Below are 9,749 nucleotides of genomic sequence, written 5' to 3'. Positions count from 1 at the left end.
TTAAATGTTGCTAATCATCAGGACTGATTGATGTAATTGACTGACACACACACACACACACACACACACACACACACACACACACACACACACATCAGTATCACGTCAGGACTGACTACAATGGCCTTATGGGTTCTTTCCATAATTGTACAAAGCAATATACTGTATAATAGAAACTTTGAAAATAGTGAACAGGGATTTAGGAGAGATATGGACACTTCCCAACTTTATTCAATGCTTCTTACATAGAAAGTTTTTGTTGTTTGGTTTTCAATGATTGGACATGTCCTAGTTTGTGCACAGGTGATAAGCATGGTCAGTAGCTATAAATGTTCACGAACCCTTTAAATCCTACAGAACGTATTTAAATAATACAGACCTATACATTATGTAAACATAGAAATACAGAATCTCCTGTAAGTAATGATTCATATTATGTCTGTCTGTACGAAATCCGCGTAAGTCCCACATGCCCACGTCTGCATGCAGCCCCTATAACCTCTTAAACTTGAGGAGCTCTTCAGCCTGCTTTCCCATCATCGTCTTTACGTCACCAATGGCGATCAGCAGCTGGGCCAGGTAATATGTTGTCATGACAATATGCTTGCCATAATCCAGATGCTCAACCACTTTGAACTGCTGCAGGGCGAGGGTGAAATCAGACACCATGAAGACCAGGCCACCCAGCAGAATCAGAGGCCGCCTCGTTCGTGCCGCAAAAGTCGTCATTAGAACAATGAGAAGCACATAACCTCCAACGGCTGGGACAAAAAGTTCAGGAGCCGGAGACTTCTTTAGGAAGGGCAGGAGATATAAGTAAATTCCACCACCTGCTCCCCAGAGCAGGAGGTAGAAGAAGTAAAGGCCACAGGAAGAAGAGGATTGAGAGGAATAATGTGAAGTAAGGAATGAAAGAGAGTACAGTAGGTGGGCCACAGCAAAGAAGGCCATTCCTAAAAGACAGAGAAAGGAAATGAGAAAGATATATAACATAGCTTTGCATCCAAATATTTTACAAATTATATCCATGAATTAGGTGCTTCGATCAAACACTGATAGTGTTGCATCCAAAAACACATAGCACCTCAGTCTAAAGATGTGTTTTAGGCTTTTTGGCCTCTCTAAATTGTGTTTGGGTGTGTTCGAATGTGCCCTGTGATGGGTTGACACCCTGTTCAGTGTTTCCCCCCGCCTAGTCCCCTGGGCCTGGCTCTAGACTTCCCGTGTTTTTGTCCGAAAAATTTGCTAAGGGCTGAGCACTACACGTCAACAGTGGGCACAGGCTTAACAAACCAAATGTGAATTTCTGCTTTGATGAATTGAGGTGTTGTGCTGAACATTCAGTCATAAATGAGTAGGTTCCTAATAAAGTGACCAGTGAGTGAAATCATAGTGTGCCATATCTCAGTACATTATTGATTCATTATATGATCATATCATCACGGGCAGTGGACAAGATACACAGCATTACACTACGTTTTATTTACCCATGAGGAAGAGATCTGGCCAGATGAGACAGATGTCTCCTCCCGCTGACATCACCAGTCCTCCAGCCACGCCCAGAAGGCTCCCTCCTCCGTTGTATTTCAGCACCACGAATGCCAATGAGAGCACAGGGGCTGCCTTCACACCTGCGGCCAGGATGGACGGAGCGGAATCTGGGATCCACAGGTAGAAATACAGAGCTGCAGAAGCGAAGAAAGGTAAGAGGAAAAGAAACAGCACACAGGACTGAAGATGAAGAAATGGGGAAGAAATGAAAACAGTATAGTGAGACATTTTCCCCCAAATAAAAGTACAGTAAAGGGAATATTATGGTTATATTGTATCTGATAGGATAGACAAGAAATAATCAGGTGCACACACACACACACACACACACACACACACACACACACGCACACACACACACAAATTCTGAGCTGGATATCTTTCGTATACATACACATGTACATATGAGAATGTGTGTATGAGTTTACCGTATTCCTGCGCTGTCTCCTATCGTAAGCGTCCGTCTCCAGGATATCCATCTTTCTCCTTCTCCCTCTCACACACAGACACAGAGCCTCTGAAAGCGGTGTCTCTGTGGGTCTAACTGACTGAGCTGAGTTTGAACTTTAGACCAATATGAGTGATTCATTATCTGTCAGATTGTGCAGCAATAAACATCGAACAACCTGCCCCCATTATTCAGAACATGTGACCCTGCAGAAACATCATCAGGATGAGCAAAGGTTATTAATAAATAAATAAATCTGAATCAACAGAAGCTGAAAAGAAATGAAAATCACTAATCTGGTCATTTCTGTCAGTATATAGTTTGTAGTAAGTGAAATAAAGAACAATATGAGTGCAGCCTTCTGGTCAGTGTAAATAATTTGTTAGAGCTGCTCTTGAATGATTGAATCTAATCTTATTTTTATATAGCAGCGACACATAGACGAGGACTTTTATAGCAGACGCTCCACATAAACATATTAAAAATATGTTGATATCGAGAAATTTCTGTAAGGTGACCCTGGTATAACCACCTATAATTTTACATGTAACCCCTGGTATAGCCAGCTATAGTTTTACATGTGACCCCTGGTATAACCACCTATAGTTGTACATGTGATCCCTGGTATAACCTCCTATGATTTTTACACTAGTAAAAACTGTCAGTTACATGCGATGTTGGTTACAGAGGACATATTCGACTGGTATCATGTGTAGTCATATATAGCAGCATTTGTCCATTTTTCAATTTCTAGTAAGCATTTTATTCATAGTAATCATGGTTTCCTTTTTGTGGTGGATATTGACTGTAATAAAAACAGAAAAGCAGACCAATTACATACAGGATAGTGACTTTTTTGAGAGAGATAGAGAGAGAGAGAGATTGAAAGAGAGAGAGAGAGAGAGAGAGAGAGAGAGAGAGAGAGAGAGAGAGAGAGAGAGAGAGAGAGAGAGAGAGAGATCTAAATATTATGTCCCAATACAGGGGAGTGCAAACCGTTAACGTTAAATAAAAGGGAAGTAAAAAGACAGTTGGTGTTTTAGGTTTTATGGATATACTGGATGTTAAAAGATTATGACATCGATGACTGTCACATGCTGTATTACTCAGCCAAACTTAGTTGAAGACTGAAAGACTCTCTGAAAAAGAACAGGAATTTTTTTTTTTTGGGTAATCTTGATCTGTCCTGTTTACATGAGTCTATGTCTATGACAGGCTCAGCTTCCTATTCAAGAGCGGAACCTGATGTGGGCTTCTGCTGTGGTAGCTCACTCACCTCAAGTGCATTTGTAATGCAGTCTGCTCATTCATCTCTAATCTCTCTCATCGACAAGGTGTTTCAGTCTGCAGATCCTCTGTTCACAGGAGTTTTCGACACCATTCTGTGTAAACTCCCAGCATATCAGCAGTTTCTGAAATACTCAAAGCAAACTGGCAACAACATCCACACTATGGTTAATGTCCCAGAGATGAGACTTAGTCTTCATTCTGAAGTTTTTATTATTTATTTATTTACATATTTACTTATTTATTTATTTATTTATTTATTTATTTATTTATTTATTTATTTATTTATACCATTAATTGAAGCTCTTGACCTGTATGTTTGTGTATAATTTAATGCATTGGAGTCAGTGCTGCTATATGATTGGTTAATTGGAAAACTACACAAATGATCAGGGTGTACAGGTATTCCTAATAAAGTGGATGTTGAATTTATACTGTAGCTCTGGCTGTCAGTAAAATGTATTTGATAAGCATAAATATACTGTGATCAGTTATAGATTACACTGATTTGCACTGAGGATGTGGAAACTCATAAAAAAAAAAAGCTGAGTGTGTTGTGCTTGCATTGACATGAATGGTATGTGTTGTGTGTGTGTGTGTGTGTGTGTATGGATTTATGATCCTCTAATATACAGGCTACAGGATTTTATTGGATCATCAGTCAATCCAGCATGGTATTTTTTTGGGGAAAAGCAGCTGGAGCAGGAAAAATCACAGAAACTGTATATCTTTGCTCTGGTGCACGAGTCAATCATTAACAACAACGCGATACAATGAACTTCAACCTCCCATAATCCTTCTGGTTTAAACACTTCATTGGGATCAGACACAGAAAGAGCCTGTGAGAAAAACGGATAAAGCGAGACAAGTAGAGAAAAGGTGAGAAAATGGCAAGCAATGTTATGAAATACTTGTTGAGATTATTTAGGTATAGGTGAGAGTGAAGCCTTGGAGATACACTGATACAAGGAAATATAGGAGGAGTTATTGAAAGGAGAAGGCCTGGTTGTTTAGAAGAATTACACTGTGTGTCAACTTTAATGCCTAACTTTATTTTAATGCATGGCATTTAATGCATACAACTCAGATGTTGGAGGTAAAGTTGAAGCAAGCTGAAAGTGGTTCAAAGACCTCTGTAAATGTAAATTAGCAATGAAAGCTTGCAGAGAGCAAGCATGGTCACAGCAATAATAATAATAATAATAATAATAATAATAATAATAATAATAATAATAATAATAAAATTAATAATAATCATAATAATAGTTATAATAATAATAATAATTATTATTATTATTATTATTGTTGTTGTTGTTGTTGTTGTATTTGTATAGCCCCTTTAATAAATAAAATGAAGCTTAACATTAATAATAATAATAATAATATTAATAATAATAATAATAATACAGAATATAATAACTATATAAAAGTATATTAAGGAAATGCTTCAAAAGATGTCTTAATTATTTCTTTAAATATATGAATTATTATTCAGTTCTCTAATATTACTTAATAGGGTTCAAGGTAAACGGTTCCAGATTTTGGGAGAGTAACATTTACTATGAAATTGGAACCACTTCTGAAAAACAGTCAGAAAGATGTTGACCTTGAAATGAATCCTGTGCTTAAGAGGTAACCCATGCAAATGAGCTAAAACAGGTGTAATGTAATCTCTTCTCCTGGATCATCTAAGCACTCTAGCTGCAGCACCAGTAAGACAGGAAGATAATTTGATCAGAAATTCAGAAAATCTGATTTTGGCTACTACAACATTCGTAAAAATGCCTCTGCAGTTGTTTTTGTCCTTTGGCTGCTCTCTATTTGGGGTCTCCATAGAGGATCGTTTCGTGGCACAGGTTTTACACCGGATGAGCTTCCCGATGTAATTCTAGCTGAGCTTGGGACCGGTACTGAGAGTTAACCCCCAGTGGCTTAGTTGCTTCTCTGCCTGGGACTCAAACCCGTGGCTGCGGTGATGAGACCGAGGGATTCTGCAGGATCCTGCTGCTGGAAAATATTGTGTATTTTCTGCTATTATGTATTACATGTAATATGTATACAATATTCCTGGATATAAATAAATAGTTTAGAACAGTATATACTATAGACCCGGTATAACAGCAAAACCTAATTTCAGATAACAGACATTACCTGCAATTCATTATATTTTCACCTCTGTGCAGACATGACTGAGGGATCATCACCAGTAAGAGTCGGAATCGTGGGATACGGACATTTAGGTGAGTCTTTTAAAAGCACACACTGCTCTGAGACGCTCAAGTGCCTGATCATTAGCATCTAATATTTGAAGGTGTTATAAAATAGAACAGAAGCCTTTATTTGTCACATATACATTACAGCACAGTGAAAATCTTTCTTTACATATCCCAACTTTGGAGGTTGGGGTCAGAGCACAGGGTCAGCCATGATACAGCACCTCCGGAGCAGAGAGAATTAAAGGCCTTGCTCAAGGGACCAACAGTGGCATCTTGGTAGTTCTGGGGTTTGAACCCTGATCATCTGCTCAAGAACCCAGTGCTTTAACTGTTTGAGCCATCAGTGCCCCAGTGTTATGTTCAACCACTAAAAATCTATAGAAGGTTATCAACAGATGGAAAAACACATCTCACCCTAAAAGACTCATTTCATGACTCACAGACAGAAAAGAATTTCTTTATACTGATTGAAAATGGCCCATAAATTGATTTCCATTCTGTTGAACCTGTAAAGAAAATGTAAAGAAGAATTAATTTAAATCATTCTTATTGTTCAGGTCAGTTTCTGGTGGATCGTCTGCAGAAGGAAGGTCTTGAATTTGGACTCAGTTTGGCTTTTGTTTGGAATAGAAATGCAGATAAACTCAATGGCTCGGTTCCTGATGATCTCATACTGACTAAGCTCTCGGAGTTTACTGACAAGTAAAAAACACAAACACACACACACACACACACACACACACACACACACACACACACACACACACAATATTCATGAATCTACTGTATCTTATTTCTAAGAACAGGACAACTTTTCACATTGGTGTTTTTTTCCTTTCCAGAAATGCTGACGTGATAGTAGAGGTCTGTCATCCACAGATAGTGAAAGATTTTGGAGCACGATTCTTATCACATTCACACTTCCTGGTAACGGCGTTGTATTGATTTATTCCTGATATCGATGACTAAATTTGAGAGATGTATAGTTCAGCAGAACTTGTTCTTCTCTACACCACAGGTAGGCAGTCCCTCAGCTCTGTCAGACTCTCAGCTAAATGATGAGCTCCGACTGGCAGCAAAGCGGCATGGACACACACTCTATGTGCCCAGTGGTGCATTATGGGGCGGGCAGGACATCCAGAGACTGAACGACAGTGGATTATTAAAGGTGAGGTGTCTTCTTAGTCATTTGTTCTTATTTTTTGCAAGGAGGATTAGGCCACAGTTAGATGTTACTGCAAGCTGTATACTGTATATGTGACAAATAAAATCTTGAATCTTTTACATAATAGAAAGTTAATTTTGTACGTATTTAACCCCAATATAACCCTGGAACTTGATATTCAAAAGCTTTAATATTTATTCAGAATAAATAAATCGCATAAGTGGTTAACTGTCCAAATTTCCACCTAAGCAATTAAGACCCAAGACAAAAGCTCAGTTTGTGTAAGAGTTTGTATGACTCCACTACAGGCCGTCTCAATCCGCATGTCCAAACACCCCTCCTGTTTCCGGCTGGCTGGAAACCTGCTCTCTGATTGGTCAGAAGGAGAAGGGAGGCGTGTGATTTTTCATGGCTCAGTAGCTGAACTCTGTCCCCTCGCCCCTAACAACGTGAACACCATGGCGGCAGCTGCCATCGCTGCGTCGACCCTGGGCTTCTGTGGGGTCACTGGAGAGATCGTGTCAGATACAGCGTGAGTCACTCAGCAGTCTACTAAACCCCTGGTGTAATCAATCCCCCAGAACATTGACTGGTGTTTACTTGTCTACATTTGGACCTAAGATAAAGTAGCTGACAAAGTAACGGTAGTGTATTTTATCCAGAAACTTTGCTGTAAACCTCTAGCTCAAATTATCATCTCGCTCGCTCTCGCTCTCTCTAGTCTGGCTGATTATCACATTGTGGAGGTGGAGGTGACAGGATCAGACGGCTTCTCTGTGAAAACGGTGAGGCGTAACCCGGCCAAACTGGGAGCAGTTACAGGCAGCGCCACCTACAGTTCGTTCTGGAGCAGTTTACTGAGTATGAATATGAACACAACAGACTGTGTTACAGAGGGTGTGTTGCATGTGAGAAAGCTGAAGATAAAACAGGTTGTCTTTCAGTTTGCAGAGGGCATGGAGGAAGAGTCCATCTGTGCTGAAAGGGAAGAGGACTGCTGCAGAACACCACACAGGCAGAAAGAAATGCACACACACAACACAGACACACAACACACAGAGACAGAAATACAGAGAGACAGAAAAAAGGAAGGAAGGGAGAAAGGAAGGAAAGAAAGGCAGACGTGACACACACACATGACACATACATACAGACAGCGAAACACTACACACACACAGACAAAGACAGACACACATTCAGAAAAAAAACACAGAAGGAAAGAAAAACACACACAGACAGAAACACACACAACATACAAAACATACAGACAAAAGACACACACACGCGTGACACACAGAGAAACAGACAGACAGGTTAACCTGAAAACATGAAAATTCCATTGAAATAAATGAACATTTCTCCCATTCAGTTTCTATTCCCGTTATGAAAACAGAGTCCAAGGACAAGATGTCTGAGAAATACAGATTTATTCTCACAGAGAGGTAACGCTACAGCATCAGTGTGTTTATATGACCTGAAACTATTGTCTCAAAAACAGAGAACCGTTTTTCTGCCTCCGCTGTGCCTCGACTAGCATAAAACTGGGACAAGGCTAGACATCAACAACGGAGTAAAAAAACAACATTCAGACGGATCCAGCGTGTTTTGTGTTGGGTTATTTTTCTAATGCTTGTTTGTGGTACAATGCTTTGCCTTGTATTACAATCCCACTGTTTTTTAGTATCAGTATATCAGCATAACTGGCCCTTTTGAGATATAATACTATAGAACAGTAGAGGCGGATGTTCCACACAAAGCAACTGGCTACCATTACAGTTAAACTTCTTAATTGATGCAGTATTACGTAGCCTCGAATAAAAAGAAGTGCAGAAGACTATAGTTTGCCTATTTTGGGAAATAAAATACAGTAACTTCTCATGTGAATACGACAGTTTCCTAAAATAAATACCTCAGTTTACTTTTCAAACCCCAGAAATAACCAACAGGCGGTGACCAGGTCATCTGTGTGTGTGCGTGTTAGTGTGCACGTGCGTGTGTTTATACAGTGTTAGTTTTTCTCAGGAAGGTCATCCACCAGGCTTTTATTCTTGTTCGGCAGATTAAAAGGTTGTCGGATGTTCAGCCGGTCTTTCTCGGCCTCCAGGTCTTCGTCGTACGTTTCGTCCTCATCCTCGGCCTCGCTGTGATGAGGGGATGAATGGAGGGAGTGGGCAGGAGAGGGTGGCACTGAGGCAGGACGGGGGTAACGGAAGCCCGTAGTCTACATACAAAAACCAAAAAAAGTGTGATGTGTAAGAACCACATGCATCTAAATAACTGGCACACAACGCTTTATAAGGAAATATTTAAAGGGGCAGTCTGATTTTTGTAGCGCACGATGTAATCACAATAAAAACATTAACCCTAAGTGATCTCCTACAACCAAATGACCGCCTGTGCTTACACCATGTAAGTCTTCTAAATTTCCTCTTCAGTGAAAGCATTATTTCATGGTCAGAAAAAAAATTCAGATTCCTAATTTGTAGAAACTTTATTTTTGCATGTGTATGGTCTGAGCACAGAATTCTGAACAAACTGCTCTTTTAAACTCTTTAAATTATTAATTACAATTATTTTAACATCTTGGAAAGAATGCTTACCGAGGATGGATCATGGGGCTCGTACATAAAACTCTCGGGGAAGGCTTTGGCCAGAGCCATATGACGAGCAGACACGTAATACTGAGAGACAGAAAGAACAGTGAGCATTCATATATATATATGAACGAATGAAAATGGGTTTTAAAATACAGAATTTTAATAAAGAAAGAATTTTCACTGTGTAGTTTGGTTACATTACATGTGTGTGTGTTTGTGTGTAAAAGAGAGACTGACCATGCAGATATCACCTCTGTGTGTGTGTGTGTGTGTGTGTGTGTGTGTGTGTGTGAGAGAGAGAGAGAGACTGACCTGTCACAGATATCACCTGTACGTGTGTATGTGTGTGTGTGAGAAACTGACCTGTCCCAGATATCACCTGTGTGTGTGTGTGTGTGTGTGTGTGTGTGTGTGTGTAAGAGAAACTGACCTGTCCCAGATATCACCTGTATGTGTAAATGCGTGTGTGCGCGTGTACGACTTAC

The 9,749-nt window shown here is 39.8% G+C and overlaps 3 protein-coding genes across 6 annotated transcripts in view; 1 reads left to right on the top strand and 2 right to left on the bottom strand.

Moving 5' to 3' along the window:
* Positions 1–214: 214 nt before the first annotated feature.
* tmem86b (transmembrane protein 86B) lies at positions 215–2,140 on the bottom strand. Its single transcript, XM_027143756.2, has 3 exons — positions 1,980–2,140; positions 1,488–1,731; positions 215–953 (listed from the first exon to the last, which is right to left on the bottom strand). Exons 1-3 carry the CDS (start codon positions 2,028–2,030, stop codon positions 493–495), a joined length of 756 nt encoding a protein of 251 aa, XP_026999557.1. The 5' UTR covers positions 2,031–2,140; the 3' UTR covers positions 215–492.
* A 1,772-nt stretch (positions 2,141–3,912) lies between these two features.
* Positions 3,913–8,255, top strand: aspdh (aspartate dehydrogenase domain containing). The gene is made up of 8 exons (XM_027143751.2): positions 3,913–4,165; positions 5,470–5,526; positions 6,060–6,204; positions 6,345–6,429; positions 6,521–6,670; positions 6,976–7,199; positions 7,389–7,528; positions 7,612–8,255. Exons 2-8 carry the CDS (start codon positions 5,472–5,474, stop codon positions 7,647–7,649), a joined length of 837 nt encoding a protein of 278 aa, XP_026999552.2. The 5' UTR covers positions 3,913–4,165; positions 5,470–5,471; the 3' UTR covers positions 7,650–8,255.
* gys1 (glycogen synthase 1 (muscle)) overlaps positions 8,078–9,749 on the bottom strand; it is an 11,327-nt gene continuing 9,655 nt past the window's right edge. For all 4 annotated transcript variants that reach the window (XM_027143749.2, XM_027143748.2, XM_027143746.2 and 1 more), the window contains exons 15-16: positions 9,268–9,348; positions 8,078–8,888 (exon numbers count right to left, since the gene is read on the bottom strand). In XM_027143749.2, the coding sequence (XP_026999550.1) occupies positions 8,676–8,888; positions 9,268–9,348 (294 nt within the window). In that variant the 3' untranslated portion in view covers positions 8,078–8,675. The remainder of the gene's footprint in view (positions 8,889–9,267; positions 9,349–9,749) is intronic.

The sequence above is a fragment of the Tachysurus fulvidraco genome, chromosome 15, assembly GCF_022655615.1.
Source record: "Tachysurus fulvidraco isolate hzauxx_2018 chromosome 15, HZAU_PFXX_2.0, whole genome shotgun sequence".
NCBI classification, from domain to species: Eukaryota; Metazoa; Chordata; class Actinopteri; order Siluriformes; family Bagridae; genus Tachysurus; species Tachysurus fulvidraco.
This window is presented reverse-complemented; position numbering and strand designations above follow the sequence as displayed.

Bases quoted from the DNA above. Each gene is read 5' to 3' on its own strand.
- aspdh (XM_027143751.2), top strand. From the start codon at position 5,472: ATGACTGAGGGATCATCACCAGTAAGAGTCGGAATCGTGGGATACGGA. The intron at 6,430-6,520 runs GTAACGGCGTTG...TCTACACCACAG, and splicing joins TATCACATTCACACTTCCTG to GTAGGCAGTCCCTCAGCTCT. The intron at 6,671-6,975 runs GTGAGGTGTCTT...ACTCCACTACAG, and splicing joins ACGACAGTGGATTATTAAAG to GCCGTCTCAATCCGCATGTC.
- tmem86b (XM_027143756.2), bottom strand. From the start codon at position 2,030: ATGGATATCCTGGAGACGGACGCTTACGATAGGAGACAGCGCAGGAAT. The intron at 1,732-1,979 runs GTAAACTCATAC...CTTCATCTTCAG, and splicing joins GGAGACAGCGCAGGAATACG to TCCTGTGTGCTGTTTCTTTT. The intron at 954-1,487 runs GTAAATAAAACG...TCTGTCTTTTAG, and splicing joins GCCAGATCTCTTCCTCATGG to GAATGGCCTTCTTTGCTGTG.